Source organism: Malaya genurostris, chromosome 3, assembly GCF_030247185.1.
Source record: "Malaya genurostris strain Urasoe2022 chromosome 3, Malgen_1.1, whole genome shotgun sequence".
NCBI lineage: Eukaryota > Metazoa > Arthropoda > Insecta > Diptera > Culicidae > Malaya > Malaya genurostris.
Genome location: NC_080572.1, coordinates 221,293,754 through 221,312,343, shown reverse-complemented (window position 1 = coordinate 221,312,343; position 18,590 = coordinate 221,293,754). Strand labels below are relative to the sequence as shown.

At 36.0% G+C, this 18,590-nt stretch overlaps 1 protein-coding gene across 8 annotated transcripts in view; it reads left to right on the top strand.

Annotated features, from left to right (window-relative positions):
• Positions 1-18,590, top strand: part of LOC131437613 (uncharacterized) — a 524,049-nt gene that overhangs the window by 369,926 nt on the left and 135,533 nt on the right. For 5 of the 8 annotated variants that reach the window (XM_058607079.1, XM_058607082.1, XM_058607081.1 and 2 more), the window contains one exon: positions 10,745-10,771. The exons of the other annotated variants lie outside the window; for them this stretch is intronic. In XM_058607079.1, coding sequence (XP_058463062.1) covers positions 10,745-10,771 — 27 coding nt within the window. The remainder of the gene's footprint in view (positions 1-10,744; positions 10,772-18,590) is intronic. 8 annotated transcript variants of the gene reach the window in all.

Genomic DNA, 18,590 nt, shown 5'->3' with positions numbered 1-18,590 from the left:
GAAGAGAAGGAGAACTGGTTCCGAGATACAATTGAAATTGAGCACATTAAAATTTAAATTAAAACTCATGCCACAATGCGCACTTTGGTGAAAGCAGTCTTGCACGAATAAAAATTTGCCAGCTAGTGTGTACAGCACCCAAAAATGTAAATTGTTTCGCTGCACACATGATGAATGTTGAATTTATGGAACGTATGCAAATAATTTTTTTTTCTGAATGTAATTTTCACAAGTACCATATTATGAAACATCGTATTTTCATATGTTCAGTAAACAGGACGCGGTAGAACGCTTGAACCGTTTCGACAGTAAGTAAACAGCAAACAGTCAACGAAATCGTCTGTGGAGGTGCCTTTTTTGCGCAGTATTTATGAACAACCACGCGCCTCCATGGAATAACTTTTTTTTTCTTTGCTCAAGTTAACTTCCATCGCAATCACTGGCGCGCAGTCATCGATTCATTTTGCAGATTCATAATGTGGAAAAGTTGGACTTCGTTAGCGTTTTGTAGCAGGTTTGGAATTTTATAAATTAGACATATTACACTTTTCCTCTATTACGAATGATGAGTTTCGTTGAAAAATCTTGCTGCTTGCCAACTGTCACCGTGGCTTGACGAGATTGATTCATTCATGTCGTTTTCGCTTGACAAAACTCAAACTGACCCAGGGTAGTTTCATCAAACAAACATTTTTCACGAAACCTTGTTGATTGCGCACTTAGCAACGGCGATTTGAGCAAACCTGATATAAAAACCAGGTTCGAAACTGACTCGATTTTGAGTTCAACGACGTTGAAACTAGGTTCGAAGTTGGCTCCAAACAAACAGTTTGACAGCACTTAGAGTGGAAACTGGGTTAGGTTTGCCATCAAGCGAAAACGACATCAAAGCACGATGATAAGAAATATTCATGGTATTCGGATCTATTCTATTCTGTTAAGTGAGCAAAAAAACGAACGTTTCAAATACAATAAAATAACCAGAGAAGTTTCTTTGAGTTCTGCTCTGCTATCGAGCTCTCCAACTTTTCTGTTGCCAAAAGAAAAGAAAAACAAATATGACGAAAAAATAACTGTACTGTCAATCCCGCAGGTGGCGTATTTCACACCAAACCGTATTCGGAGTTGGCAGCACCCTCTCGGTTTTCAATCAAACGTTCAGGACACAAAAAGCTACTTTGCAAGATTTATTTTTTCTAAATATATCGGTATTTTTGAAACGGGCCAAAATGCTTCACCGATTTTGTTCATATGGACATAATTGAAAAAAAAGGATAAATTCTACAATAAATGGTTGTCTAGACAACTGGTGTAGAATCAAACAAAGTTTAGAATAAATAAAAATCTAAACTGAGTCATACACTGAACAAAATTCATTATAAAAATTTGTAATCAATTTATTAAAACATCATCTTTGATTTGGACGAATTTCGTTCCATGTGTACCTACCAACTGTTCATATACTGCAAGATGAGCCCTTTTGAAATAAAATAGTTATTCTAACAAAAAGTTTTTCTACTATATCGATTTTGTTTGATTATTTTTTCCGCAAGCATTAACTAGGAGAGGCGAAAAATATGAAACAAAAAGACAGATAGGTATTCTATATTGAATTCATTATAAATTTAGAACGGAAAAGCCAGCCTTGGCAGGTTCATATAATATATTCATATTGAATGCTATTTTGCCTTCTACTTGAGGGTGCTGGTGTCGGTAGTTCAGTGTAGTGAATAACTACACTTGTTACACGACCCTACTTGAGGATTAGAATTTAGTTTTCGATCCCCTCAAGTAGAATGCAAATTAGAATTATATGAACCGGCCAAGGCTAGCTTTTCCGTTCTAAATTTATAACGGATTCAATCTAGAATACCTATCCGTCCTTTAATTTCATATCTTTCGCCTCTCCCAAGAAAAGAACCAATCAACGTCGATATAGTAGACATTATGCGGAAATTAAAACCAAATAACAAAAACTTGCCTTTTCTTGCCTAAACTGAAAACATTGGCACGACCCTCTGTTATTCAATTTGAATGAAACTTTGCATGTGTGTTCGGTATAGCAAATGAAGTATTTTCCACTGGTTTAGAGTTTTCCTTCACTTATGACTAATTTTTGAAAAGGGCGTATGTGTTTTAGGCCGCATTATTTTTGAACAATTATAGCTCGAAATCTGTAGTTCCTACGGAAATAGTTTCTAAGAAGAAGTTGTAGGTAATCATTTGGAGTTTCTAAAAAATATACACTGAAAAAAACTTACAATTTTTATTAAAATAAAAAAGCTACTTTGCATGATTTATTTTTTCTAAATATATCGGTTTTTTGAAAAGGGCCAAAAATTTTTTACCGATTTTGTTCATATGGACATAATCGAAAAAAAAGGATAAATTCTACAATAAAATGTTGTCTAGATGACTGAAAAATCTGAATTGAGTCATACACTGAATAATATCCATATAAAATTTGTAATCAATTTATTAAAACATCATATTTGATTCGGACGAATTTGGTTCCATGTTGTCCTACCAACAGTTCATATACTGCAAAATGAGCTTTTTTAAATAAAAATAGTTATTCTAACAAAAACTTTTTCTACTATAATGATTTTGGTTGATTCTTTTTTCCGCAAGCATTAACTAGGCGAAAGTTATGAAACGTAAAGACAGATAGGTATTCTTTATTGAACTCATTATAAATTTAGAACGGAAAAGCTAGTCTTGACAAGTTCGTATGAGCATGATCAGAAGAAAGAATTAAATGCTTCTAATATACGAGGTCTGTTCAAAAAGTTCCCGGAATCTTTTAATTGCGCGCGTCTGGAGAGTCCGGTGGTCAAAATTTTTTTTTATTGTGTTGGTACATATGTATGGTGATGTATGGTCAAATTTTCAGCTGTATACATTGTTTACAATGGAAAAATTGAAGAATTTGTATTAAATTTTGCGTGAAAAATGAAATAAAGTGTAACCAAGTGTGCGAAATGTTACAGAGAGCCTACGGTGAGTCTGCTATGAAAAAAACAAGTGTTTACGAGTGGTATAAGCGTTACCAAGATGGCCGCGAAGACGTTGAAGACGACGAACGCTCCGGTCGACCAAGCACGTCAATAATCGATGAAAATGTGGGAAAAGTGGAAAAAATGATTATGGATGATCGCCGAATCACTATTAGAGAAGTTGCTGATGAAGTTGGCATATCAGTTGGCTCATGCCATCATATTTTTTCAAATGTTTTGGGCATGAAACGAGTGGCAGCAAAATTCGTTCCAAAACTGCTGAATTTTGATCAAAAAAACAAACGCATTACCATCGCTCAGGAGCTGTTAAACGACGTCAACGACGATCCAAATTTACTTGAAAGGGTCATAACTGGTGATGAAACATGGGTGTACGGTTATGATGTCGAAACAAAAGCACAACCGTCCACGTGGAAGCTCCCAACGTCACCAAGACAAAAATCGCCGAGCTCAAAAAAACACGTCTACACCAGCCGCCACGAGACAGAATGTAAACAATGAATACAGCTGAAAATTTCACCATACATTAGGGACATATGTACCAACACAATAAAAAAAAAATTTGACCACCGGACTCTCCAGACGCGCGCAATTAAAAAATTCCGGGAACTTTTTGAACAGACCTCGTATCTTTCGCCTCACTCAATTAATGCTTGCCAAAAAGAACCAGATTATTTTTCGAAATTCTCAGCTTTTCACCTCACTTTTTATTTTATACCACAAAAAAAACCGTCATGTTACAAGTAAACTAATATATGTTTGAAAAAGTTAGACAGATGATCGATAAAAAAATGTTTACCAAAGAAAAACTTTTTAACGATTTTTGAAAAACGATGTTAGGAATAAATGTGTCTGAGCAATGAAATATTATTTTCCAAGCTATCCTCAATGAAAAAACCCATAGAGTGCTACTTTCTAATTGCAGTCATTTTCGAGATATCCCAGGTAACAAATAAGCACATATTAATGCCGCAGTATGACAGGAATTAATCGCTAATTGGTACTTTAATCGGTCTTGTTTCTGAATTAGGACCGATTTTGGCAAAATATGCGGCTATTTATGTATCATTCTTATTTATCACAGGTGTGAATAGTGTAAGCTAAATTCTGATTGATTTACAACAGATGATCTTTCAGATTGCATATATATAGCTATAACAGTTTTCGGTGCTATTAAAAGGCTATTTTACTGCCATTAATAGTGCTTACTGGTTACCTGGGATATGAGACACAAAATCAAGAAAATGAATATTTCATGAGTATACGTCTATTTTATAAATTAGTCAAGATTATCCAACACCCAATTTATTGTTATTATTGGAATCCTCATGAAAATTTGAATAATTATTCTTTGACATTAAGACGATGCGAGTATTTGTTTTCGAGATATTTTGAAAACATAATCGAAGAAAAATCACTAGTTTATTAAAATCACAGGTTTAACAAGAGAGTAACTGCCATGTTGAAAAAAATTTCTGCTTTTAAAACCATTCTGCAATTTCGGTTGAAGCGATAAACTTTTTCTGATTATCAATCGAGTTCATCTTATATAAATTGGAAATTAATCTTATGCACTTCAAATTTACCCTGGGGTAGTTGTCAATTTCTCAGGCAAAACGACATAACATGGCATTTCATCCGAACTTGCATGACACAAGATCAGAGCATACCAATTAAAGCTTCAAATCGTTTTATGGCACTTTTTGTCTTGCTATCTAGCAACAACCTACCCCCAGCATGGTACTCGTAGGACTGAAACGTTAGCTATAATTTTGCTTCTATTTATAGATTCGCGTGCTTCCAACAGCTTCGCTTTAGCATCGATTGACCAATCAGAGCGATGCTCTCTCTTTGATACATCGCTTACTCCTTCAAAACCGTCGACTATGGCATATATATCAATAATTGATACAAAATAGACTGAGCTGTAAGTGTTTAAAACTTGAGCACATTTCTACGTGTATTTTTCTTGAGTTTCTGATTTGCAGCTCTATATAGAAAATAAAGATGTGTTCCACATCAAAAACACAAAAGCTTTAAGAAAATTGATGAAATCTTCATTAGAATCGATAAAAAAAATCAATAGATGACTTCATGCAAATGTTTGCCGCGGTTCCGCTTTAGATGGCCCATGTGCAAGGTCAAATTTTGGCACTATCTCGCCTACATATCGGCCGATCTTTCACGAATGAATGCTTCAATAGTGGCTTCCAATGCGTGGCTCAAGAAATAGTCCAAAAGTGTTAAATCACATGATCTAGGTGGCCAATTTACGGATCCAAAACATTTACCGGAAGAAGCTCTCAATTTCGCGTGCTATGTAGGATGTGACACCGTCTTGTTAAAACCACATGTCAGGCATGTCCAGTTATTCTATTCTGGGCAATAAAAATCATCAATCATCACACGATAGTGCTCGCCATTCACAGTAACGTTCCACCCATCGTCCCTTTGAAGAAGAACGGCCCGAGGATGCCACCGGTCCAATATCCCAACTAAACAGTGACTTTTTTGGGATGCATTGGTAATTCTTGCAATACGTCTGGCTGGTCTTCACTCCAGATATGACAATTTTGCTTGTTGACGTACCCAATCAACCAGAAACGAGCTTCGTCGCTGAACACAATTTTTCGAAAAATACTCTCTTAATCGAACATGAAATTTTATAGTAAAATTCAATAATGTGCAAGCGTTGTTCGTTCGTAGGCTGATTCATGATTAAATTATAGACCAAACTGAACAAGTTTGACAATGACACAAGGCACGATTCACGCGTGATCTGTCCAAAACAGTGTTGCCAAAAAGATACCAGCAAAAAAAAATCTCCCTTTACAAATCGTCAGTGTGTAAATTACCATAAAAACTATAGTATTCATTGAGTGTGACTCATGTCGGTTATATTCATACCGACCTGTGTCTCTTGAAAGTGCACAGCAACTATTTTCCAGAGCCAACAAGATGTCAGATTATACGACCAGCTACTTCGAAAAATAATTTAGAAGAAATAACGCTAGCTACATCGAGATATGATTTAGAAGAACTACCATCCGCGGCTTCACTTGTCTCAGCATACTCCCAACACAGTGATCTAGAGGATGATTTGAGGAATCGAAATGTAGAGGTATTCAGTAAAGGTATTTCTGGAATTAATGTATCGCCTATAGCAGTAAGAGAGCTCAGGTCTGACAACTATCGCCAAGAAAAGTATTCCGAAATCGTTGATGGTATCAGCAAACAACTAACTATTCGACCTTCCTCCACAAAATTAATCTGAAGAAGTTCAGACATTAAAAGCTATTGTTCAAGAGATGATAAAATACGGATACTCTCAGTCTTACCTAACTCGTGGTCTGTTTCAATGACAAAGAAAGGAATTTAATGTGAATAAATACACGGTTTCACTGGCAAAGGAATTGATTCAAGAGCAAGGCATATTGGCTGTCCCTAACAAAAAAGTACTGCAGTTCTTCAACGACGATGACATAATTAGAACTATGCCAGGACAATGTTGCTTGAATATAAATGCAACGGCTTGTCCGTATATACGGGTGCGAACAAAGCCGACGCTGCTTCGTTGTTCGCATGAAGATCTATTCCTTGCAGTTGATATTCGCATTGATCATTCCCCCCAAAAGACTTAACGCAAATCTAGAACGAATATTCATGCAGCGATCATCGTCAGAATCTAATTCGCGTTTAGTTCGTGCTGTCTTTGAAACAGGCAAATTAAGACGTTTCCCCCTGTATTAGTACCATAGTCTTACGTGTATGTGATGAACCGTATCCCACCACTCTCCCATTGTTGCTACCCAACGAGTTATGATGAATTTATTAGATGAAGAATGCTTCACGAAGAATGGAATTCAACGATCATCGCAGTGACGTTATTCGAACCAATTCGAAGAGTAAAGTAAATTAACGAGTGACAACCGAATGCATAAAACGAACATGCACGATGTATACCAGCAGCGAAGAATTTAGTAGAATGTAGTAGATTCGGGTTCTCTAGCGACGGGCGAGAGTAATTGAAGGATATTCGCGCCGAAGCTGGATGAATGAACTAGTTACACGAAGAATATGTGCAACATTTGCAACAAGATTAAGTTCCTAACAGAACTAATAGTGGCTTTTCGGACGGAACGGATTCAAAGATGTCAATAAACACCAAATTTAATACAGTACATTTTCGGCGTTAAGACGTTAATGAAAATGTTGACTTCCTTTGAATTCCTTTCAAATTGATTGTATGGCGCTTTTGGAAAAATTACTCTGCAATTCGCCGGTAAGAACAAAGGATTGTTATCTCCGCGAATGCAAGAAATGTCCCTTCGCTTCAATTTTTGAGTAAAGCTTGAGCAGAAAATTGTAAATGAGATCTCTTTTGAACAATGGGTAACTACTGATAGATGCCATCTAGAAATCTTAACAAACCAGTTGATGATTTTGTAGCATATTTAACAGAAAAACTAAAAATCATTTTTTTTAACTTATTTGTTCTCAAAATTTGACAGATTTGGCATTTCTTTTTCGATGATGTCCTTTCAATTAAAGTCGGTGGAACAAGTTTTCGAAAAACAGTCTAAATCAATTATGTAAAAACAACGATTTCAAAGTGAACATTTGTGCGTAAACAATGTAAAATGGCGGAGTACCGTTATAAAACCAAACGGCTCGCCTGGGCCCAGGAAACATAGATCGCGACACTTGATTGGCCTTCGCAATTGTCTGATGCAAATCCCATCGAAAACGTTAACACCTACATCCGTGGAAAATATTTTTAAACTTTGAAGCAGCTATCTCAACAAAAAAATCACCTCATTTAGAAAAATTGGAATAAACATGTAAATAAACCACCGTTAGTTGTCAAAAGAAGTCTATTCAGCCAATATTGTGAGGTTATGTCATGCTCGTGTAAAGCCTAATAATAAACGAAGGTTGGGGATTCTCATTTTAGATTCGGGCTAATACTAGCAAGTTTTCGACTATCTACAGTAGAAATTAGGTGTGCTCTAAAGTATCAAAAATAAATATTGAAAGAGGAAACAATTAATTTAAGCACATTCTATGATTGATGTTGCAGTAACTTAAACTGGTCTACCTTTAATCTATTACAGGGTCCGGCACTCGAAGTGTAACCAATTAAAAAGCCCATAAATTCAGTTTGGAAAATTACTTTTACTTAATTCAAAGTACAAAATGTGTAAAAATAATACAAAATTCAGAATCAATTCACTTTTGCTCGATATGACCACCTTTTGCCTTGACTTGATGACTTGAGAGAGCGAAGGAGTTGCTTCGTTTGGCCGAATGTGACTTGCAGGTATTTTGGCCCACTCGCGGACAATAACTTTTTTCAGCGCCTCGAGACTGGTGTATCTTTTAGTTCGGACTTTGCTCTAAAAAATGGCCCAAAGAGAATAATCCATTGGATTCGCATCTGGTGAATTCGAGAGCCATTGTGTGGACGTGATGAAGTTCGGAATGTTGTTTTTCAGCCATTCTTGGTTCACTCGAGCTTTGTGAGACGGTGCCGAGTCCTGCTGAAACGCCCATGGTCTGCCACCGAAATGTTTGTCTGCCCACGGCTTCAAAGCAACCTCCAGAATACTTTCCCGATAATATGTCGCATTTACCTTGACACCAGGCTCGATCAAAACGATTGGAGAGCGCCCATCTGCGGTTACAGCGGCCCAAACCATTATCTGTTGCGGGTGCTGCCTCCTGGTGGCCAATCGATGACTCAAATCCTCGTATGAATGGTCGGTCAAGTAAACCCTATCGTTTTGAGAGTTTACGAATTGCTCAATTGGAAAAATTTTCTCGTCAGAAAATACAATGTTCGGAAATTGACCGCTTTCGGCCAAACGAAGCAACTCCTTCGCTCTCTCAAGTCATCAAGTCAAGGCAAAAGTTGGTCATATCGAGCAAAAGTGAATTGATTCTGAATTTTGTATTATTTTTACACATTTTATACTTTGAATTAAGTAAAAGTAATTTTCCAAACTGAATTTATGGCCTTTTTAATAGGTTACACTTCGAGTGCCGGACCCTGTACCCAAAGTTTAACGGCTTGAGGGTTTAAGTTTAGGAGTTCTCTCATTCAATCGAATGAGATATTTATTAATTCAAGAGCTGATAGTTGAACCTAGTTTCAATTCAAAGGAAAACGAAAGCAGAACTGAGTGTTGCCCATTAGGTTTTTATCGTGGCATTACATATGAACTCAGATTCATTATTGACAGTTCAGTAGGACTGTTTACAAGGACAATGCCTCACGTTTGCCCAGTGTTTATTAAAGTTGCCTTACGAGTATGTAAATTGTCCTACTGAATTTTCAAAAATATTGAATTTAGCTGGTCCGATAAAAACTTAAAATTCAGTGCATCAGCGAACGATGTGTTGTGTTGACTGTGAAGTTTATCATAGCAGGCTGTGTACACCACAATCTGGGTGTCAATGTCAGTTACAAGAAAGATCAGTGTGAAGAAAATCGATTTTCTTCAATTATATTATACTTTTATATATCTATGAAATATATTCAAATATTTAATTCCAAATTTTACCAACCTAAAATTGATTTATATTAATTAAAAAACTATTCAAATATCCTAAACTCTAGAATACCTTGTTCTTTTATGATTGTATTTCGCTTATCTCTAACGAGCTTCTGGGCAAACTGCATTACCCAAGCGTAAGCAAATTGCAAACACAATAATTCGAATGAATTTTTTCAATAAAGTCATGCCCAACAAATCAAAACGCATCTATTTGAAGATACACATATTCAGAATAGCACTCCGAATATCTTGCCATTCATTTCGCTGATTCACTATAGTCATGTTTTCGGTCTTGTAACTTCCCCTGTTAAATCGTGTTTGAAAAAACTGGGACATTTTTTGACGATTATGTATCAAAACCAAATTCGATCATATTATGTGACTGAATAAGAGCTTTCGAATATGATGATTATAATCTCGTATTCTCAATTACACATCCAATAGAACTCTACTATTTCACCGTTACGTTACAACACTTTCACAAAGTATAACATTACTAAAAAGACACGTTTTTGGAACTGTTATGTAAATTCATTAACAGTTTACCAGTTTTATAAGAATGCTTACATGTTTTATGACTCCCAACTGGTTCTCATGTTTCATAAATTTTTGGGTTTAACATATGATTCGACGAAATAGTTAATTCGACGAATTGCGTAATTTGGCGAAGTGACCATCGAAAAAATAAGCCACCCGACCAAAAAGCTTTGAGTAAAGTGTCTTTCGTTCAAATGATTCAAACCATTTCTGGCTGAGGCGGTACCATATATCTAATTATTTCAAAATTTCTAATTGTTTAGTTATTTATATTACGTATGTTTGGAGATCCGAACAATGTTCTAAATTATGATTTCAATATATGGATTCTCAGAACTTCTATTGACTGACATAACTTTTTGATCTATTACTTGAAACTTATTTCTTTAGAAGCATAGAAACTAGTTTTAATTTACTGGTTTTTCGTTTCGTTGCGGAAACTCTAGTAAAATCATACTCGTGAAGAAATTATTAATCTACTTTTATCAAAATTTTCCATGATATTGACATCATTTATTTTAATAAATATCATTACTTTCGAAGCACACTCTTTTTATAAATTGCACAACTAATAGCTTTTAATTTTTTCTGTCTCTTCCTCTATTATATTTTATCAAACACATGTTACAAAAGAATGAGTATGGACAGCTACTCGAGAAGGTACTGTATCTTTATTAACAACCGCAGTTTTACAATGCTTGAACTTATTTCCTTACATTAGTTTTCGAATGATTCTACTCATTACTCATCCTTTAGAATATTTAGTTTTATTTATTATAGATAATTTATTCTAGTAGTTTTTCTCCCCTCGAATTAGTAGAATTTGTTATTTCCAGAATGACAAAGCTGAAGCTTAGCTTATCAAACAATACTGTACATTCCACTGTAATCCGTATGGAATTATGCTTGATGGTATGCAAACTAATTTAGTTAATTTATTAAGTAGTACGACCTTCATTGAAATCCTTCGCGATTAGTATATGAAACTACCTAGATTTTTGAAAACAATTATATTGATAATTTTAAGGAAAAGTGATAACGAGTACAAAGTATATGTAGATGTATGAAAATTTACCAGCAAAGATACGTAAAGCATTATTTTCTCGATGACACAAATGAAAACTAGGCTGGAAAATGATTGATGAATGCAATAGCATTAAAAAAGCAAAAAAAATTACTTGTGCGACGGAGCTTTCCTTTATCCGAAGAAAACATTATGCAAATAAAAGTACTCTAGATGCGATAGAACACCAATCAGAAAGTAACGCGTTCAAACAAAATTTTCGTACATGTTCAGATTTTACAAGGCTAGTGCGGGGTTCATTTTTCAGACTTACCCGATCCGATGGTAATAACAGAATTATAACAACTGGAGTAAATTATTTCAGAAATATTTTGAAACAAATTTTGAAATATTTTTGACTGGTAAGCTGTTAAAATAACAAAAATCATAACAAAAAAGACTCTATTGGGAACCAAATCGTAACAGATTTTGAAACGTTTGTATCACAATTATTATTGATTTTGATATAACTACAGAAGTCCGAAATTAGAAATTTAGCACAGAAAAACTATATCCCTGCTAACTTTTAGCATCGTTTCAATCCATTTGTTGAATGATTTTTTTTAATAAATGAATAATTTATTTAGTGATCTGATTTCTTTTTTCAGTTTTTTGAAATTCTGATCATTATATTTCGATATAAAGCAATGGAAAAACTCATTTGTTCAATTAATGAATTTTATTATGAGTCTTGCAAATGAAAATAAAACATTATAACTGATTTTGTTATAATATTGTTATCATAAGTTTTAACTTTCAACTGTTTTCATTTGTTAAATATCTCAAAATAACACAAATTATTATTCATATCAACTGTTGATATACTTATGTTATGATTTTTTTATGTGCATCTGATCGGGTACCCTGTCGTATCATCCACTAGAGAACATTCTACACGTAATCATCAATCCAATATCCTTTCCATCCCTCACGAATACTAACATACGCGAATTTTTTAGATTCTTTAGATTAAGAAACTCAATTCATGGGCATTTTTCGTCCTTACAAACGGATCGAAAGGGTTACTGTTTGATGCCAACATCTAATCTACTCCTTAATATCTTAATGCGTCGTTTGTAAATTTCTTGCATTTGTGTTGCATTCGAGTTCTGTGTTAAAAAGTTCAAACTACCACGCACCCGCTCTGAAAAGCTTGCCCAAACAAACGAACGCTTGACAGTGCGCATGAACAAAACTGGTACTGTTTCTCAATTAGGCACGCATAATTTCAATCCATACCCGAACAGTACTTTTGTTCAATCACGATTGTCATGCTTCTCCTTCAATTCAACTTCAATTCTGATTTTGTTAGGAAATCGGTCAGTACTTGGACCAATCAGCGTTTACGACGTTGAGCCGCTTTGTATCAGCTCATGAACTCGCCTCGGGAAGAGGTCTGACGTATTCAGAGAGGCCTACATCTGCAGCAGTTTCTGTGCTGATAGACGTGTTTTGTTCGGGGTCAATCTGTGACAAATCCTATCCGGAACATTCAATGCTACAATTTTTTATGAATTTACTGCATAAAATATTGAAACCCCCTTTTTTATCAACAATTTCCCACTATTGATGATTCTATTTGGGTTATGAATAAGTTCGTTTTCCTTTGAAATTTGAAAATTTATTGACAAAATTCAACATTCAAGGTACTGTCCATCGCTAACCACCCATTTTCTCATCTTTCTGGAAATTAACGGATACTCTTTTTGAAGAATTCGATCTGTTCGACCACAATACACCAATCGATCCATATGTTGCCGTCATCATAATTTAAAAAGGGCTGGTCAACTAAGCCATGCTGCATAGACAGAAACAAGTAGTAATCTGAAGGAGCAATGGCTGGGCCATACGGCGGGTGAGGTAAGACTTCCCATTCGATCGTTTCTAAGTATGTTTCTCCGGCTATACAGGGCGAGCATGGTCGTGTTAAAAATTTATTTTTCGTATCTATTGGTATTGTATTGTGACCGTTTTTCTTGCAGTATTGTATTGTGGCCGTTTTTTTTTCGCAGTGCTAGGTCGTTAGACCTCTCCTGCGATGATGATGCACGGCCGGGGTATCCATACGTTGCCCGACGTTTTGAGTTATCGTAATGAATCCACTTTTCATCGCCTGTGATTCTACCTTCACTTTTGTGCCGCCAGCCATGCAATGATTCTGTTCACTATGAATCGGCTGCAAAGCCTATGAATCGACAGTAAGGCCAAATTCCACAAAAGGAATGTAATGTCAAGACATTGCTTTATTTGTCGGCGTTCGACGTTTCTTGAATTCAATTCATTCAGCATCAAATTGCCTACCTTTCGAATTATTCCCATTACTTTTGAACGTTAGCGAATGGCTGTCTAAGTGACTCCAAGTAGTTCTGGAAGTTCTTTGTGGGCTTGCGACAGGTCTAGATCGTACATTTTCTCCAATGCTTTATCTTCAAACTTTTGTGGCGCTCCGGCTGATTCTTCGTCTTCCAAATCAAAATTGCCGCTGTGATACCGTGTAAACCACTTCGGACACGTTCACTCAGTTAGAGCACGCTCAACATACGCTTCTACCAAAATAAGATGACTAACGGTAACTATTTTCTTCGTATTAAAGTATTAATGCAAACACTGATTCTGGAACTGTAAGACAGTAGGATTCCAACTGATGTTTGGATCACTGGAATAAAAATCAAATTACGCCGTTTGCTAGGAAATGACACGAACACATTTATCTCAAAGCCGATTACTTCTAGGAGAAATGTCATTTCGAATAAATTGGTTGCTTTTTAGGTGGAACTAATCAAATAAACGTCAAAAGTTGATATTGAGTTTAAGTTCTGAATAAAACTATCGAAAAAATATGTTAGAAACGTTTTCTCGATTAATTTGTTAATTCTTAAAAAGACTTTCTTCGACCTAATTTTTAGAGGCATGTTTTTTTAAGTACGGGAGCGAGTCATTTCGCCGAAAGTCGTTTCGCCGAAAGCCATTTCGCCGAAAGTCGTTTCGCCGAATAAGTCATTTCGCCGAAAGGGTCATTTCGCCGAAAGTCGTTTCGCCGAAAGGGTCATTTCGCCGAAAGGGACATTTTACCGAAAGGGTAATTTTGAATACATCATATTATTTTTTTTGTGTTATTATGCTTCGTGTATAACTGATGTGGCGCAGCCACATAACCGAAGCCAAGGTGGCTCGGCGGCATAAAGCCGCCGAGGTGACGTCGGCTGAGGTGGCCGCCGAAACGCCTTTGGAAGCGGCGGCCCCTTTCTACAAACCTGTAACCGCCGCGTTTGCCCGGTCTACTCAAAGCTAGGTTTCTTTGCCTTAGTTAGGTCCGAACGAGCGGCAGCTAGGTCGGACAGCACACGAATCAAATCGATGTTGCGAAGCCGAATTAGATATTTGTTCATTTAGTAAACGGAAAATACCACATACATTTGCTTGATACACCTATGTAATTGCGTTGCTGCTTAGTGGCTAATAGTCAACAAGTTTCCTTGGGAACTCTGTTCTTAGGTTCATGAATCAATCTTTATTCAAGAGCACAAGAATCAATCTTTATTCCAGAAATACAATTGTAGGTTAACAAAACGGGCGTTAATTACAATATTAAGACAATTGCAAGAATCGGCGAAATGAGCCTTTCAGCGAAATGACTTTCGGCGAAACGGTCTTTAGTCTCATTCTCAGTCTTTAAGCGAGTCTCTCCACCGGTGAAAAAGGCAGGTGTGTAATGTCAGAGACATAACTGGATGACATGAATACGAGTAAAACTGATGTGCTATAGATTTCACTTACGAACATCGATAATTGTACGTACAAGCTGATTGATTGTGTGAATTTTCCTAAATTTCAATACATTACTAACAGGATTCTCACGGTGTAAGGCGGAAAATTCAAGGTTGTATAGGGGACATGACCGATTGCGGTAACATTAAAAATGCAGTGTTCAAATTCATTCATATATTCATTAAAATTTGAAAAATCCACAACAATTTTTTTTGTGGTTATCGAGGATTTCTAAATTAAAGTTAGGGATTAATATGACATCAGTTTCAATAGATTGCTTGTCAAATCCGTCTCGAAAATACAAATTATATAGCGATTTGCAAGAATTATTTAAGCTTTAATTATTATTAATTGAAATAATATAAATTAATAATAATAATAGAAATATTTAAGCTAATTTTTGAATATTATTCAGTTTCTTTACAAAATAATGCATAGATGGAATTAGCAAGGTGAATTATTTTCATGATGCTAAAGATATTGGTATGTTACACATATAAAAACAATTTCACTGAAGAAAATAAAATCATTCATAAGAACATTTTGGTTGTGCATTAAAAAAGTAAATTGACCGTCGTTAGTACCGGTTTTACTAGCACACAAGCGTAGTGTCGTAAGCCGACTGCGCTCAATCACTGAAGATATTCTATATTTCCATGTGTCGGTTTCGCATCATACGCTTTGTGCGATGATTCGTTCAATTCATGCAGTCTAAATTTTGTGCGCCTTATTTTGACACTGAATTTCACCTCAATGCTCGTTCATACTAAGCCTTTTAGAAAACATCAATTAGTTGAGTTATTTTTTTGGTTATCTCATACTATTGAAAATGTTATAATAAATTGCCTAACTTATTTCCGACAGCATGGAGAAAAAAATATGCTGCTGCGATAAATACAACAAGCGATATTCAAAACTAAGTTCTGCCCATTCTTACACAAAGTGAATTTTTAAAAGGCCCCATAGTAAAGTAAGACGTATCCACGTCTAAATAAATAGATTGGAGTATTGAAGAAATGTGCAAAGTTTCATCTAAATTGGAATATGTGAAGTCTGATGAACAGTTACATATTTCTGAAATTACTGTTTTCTTGAAAAGAGAAACAATTTTCTTTCGAAAATGTCAATTTCCCTACAATCACATCATTTTATGCAAAATAATATTCACAACTTTCATTTCCAAGTAAATTTTTATCAATCGGACTACTCGTTTACGTGCAGCCCAACCGAGCACCTAATCTGAACAACATTGTTCTTACTTAGAGAACGTGCTCAGATTGGCTTTGATTTTCTATAAAATTGCTTCCATCAATCACCCTATAACGTGCAATTTCTAAAGACAATCAAAGGTTAAAGCAATCGTAACAATATATTATTTTTGATTGATGTTAATTCACATCATTTTACTACAGTGCACAAGAGTTGTTTCGAATGACAAAATAATTGCATGATTGACATGAATATGCAAAGCCCCTCAAAATGATGCCACGCAAACGCACCCAAGAAAGGCAAACACAGAAAATATTCGCAAAACTTTGAGTCTGAATAAATTTTCACTTCTGAAAATTAAATATAATAAACCGATTTGCATAATGGCAGTTTCCAACTGGAATGCGTCCTGTCAATTTATTTCCTTCTCGTTGTTGCCATTTCGCACGCCTTCCTCGTCACTTGGTTATTAAACCTTATCGTAGAAGGATTTTTTATTCATTTCAAACAGCTGCTCGCCATGAATTGCAAATTTCCTTAGCAGTCATTCATATCCTAATGGCTCAATTATGAAGCGACACAGCTGCACGAAACAGTAAAACCGTATTAACACCTCATTGCATTTTGTGCACGTGCGATTCTCCGTGCACGATTTGTTTCGCCGTTTAGTTTTTCCTAGTATGTATCGACGAATGTATGGCGATTAGGTTTCAAACTGGCCAACCTGCTAACCCCTACACGACCGATAAAAATATATTTCAAGGCTAGACCTTTTTGCAGAGGATACAATAAAAGACGACACAAGCAAAGGAAACAAAGCCGAAACAATCCCGAACGATGCTTGTTGTATTTGGATACGAAATTTGGTCAACTCAATTTGGCAAGCTACCATCCATATCTGAATCAACAATGTTTATCGCAAATGTGCTAATTTATTGAACGCACCATTACCCAGTCAATTTATCGAATCCGTTGAATTTCCACTAAAAGCAAGCCAAGCGGAACCTACGCACGATTTTTCCATTCGGTTACAGCACAGGTTTCAGCTGCAAATCGCACTGAATGGAAATCCTCTCGTACAGATCTAAGACCGGCCAATTGGTTGTTTGTTTTCCGATGACACCCAGAATAAACAACGAAGCGGTAATCATGCCTGAAAGTTATTCAAGTCACACAAGTCTCCTCGCCGGCAGTGCGAATTGCCAACGCAACGGTAATGAAAACGGAACGGGAACGGATTGGACAGGTATAGGTACCTTGTCCAGGCGTAATTCAGCTGTTTGTTCGTTACACGCAATTTGCCCATTTGTTGTGTTGATTTAATTCGATTTCCTTGCTGGTTATGTTTGGAAAGCAACGGCCTCCAGTACATGTCCAATGTCAAGGGTTTGTGGCCGCCATCTGCTATCTATGTATTATTGAACGGGAATGTAGCCGCTGGAGAAAGTATAACATTACTAACACTGATTGGTCGAAACTTTACCTCCCTCCCAAAATAACAATCGGATTCCTAAGTACTGAAACAAGTTAGGCACTCTACTGGGAAAAGCTTGGTTCACCGGTGACATTCTGCTTCCCGAGAGCCGGGAATCCATTTTGTACCATTATATCTACATAATCGGACCAAGCGTTTCATTTTCAACTTGGACAAACTATCTCACCCAATTAGACCGAGCGATGGAGCGATTATCTACACTGAAGTTAGTAATCATTAGCAAAGCAACGTGCTGCGTCTTGCGGGCGATGACGAAGGAAAACTTTGTCTGATTGATGGTCCCATAAACGAACTTTTTATAGCGTTGTTAGAGCTATTAGACTCTGTCAGTCAGACCACAGAAGAAACGAAACGATAAAATCAAACTCAACTGTTGCACTTCGGTTTGCTATTGTAGACTCCGGTTTACTATGGGCTGATGAGGAAAGTTGTTAGAAAATTGAATATAATGTATGGAGCCAATGCAAACGTCATTATGAAGAAATGAGAAATTATCTAATAATTTCGTAAGGAAAAAGAATACACTGGAACCTCAATATATACAAAAGCATCAAAGATAATCTAAGTGTATTCTGAGACAATAGACATCCATAAGAGATGTTCCAAGATCCAAGAACTAGTTGGAATGTTGTTCTTAGGGAATAACTTTTCAATCATGTCGTGAAGCCACATACGCATTATTTGTTTATTTGGATCTTATCCATGAACGTTCTTAGTCGTCCAAGAACTTCAGTGCTAACATTTTTCAATACTGTTCATTCATCAACTTACCAATATCCACCAGCAGATTCGGCGAATGCCACTTTTGATCACATTGCCGGGTGCTTGGATATGAAAAAAATCCTTTTTACGCGATGATCGCGTAAATTTAATCGAAATATGCGTTATTTCAAATAAAATGCCTGAAAAATGCTGTGTAAATGAAATTCGCATAAATTGAGATT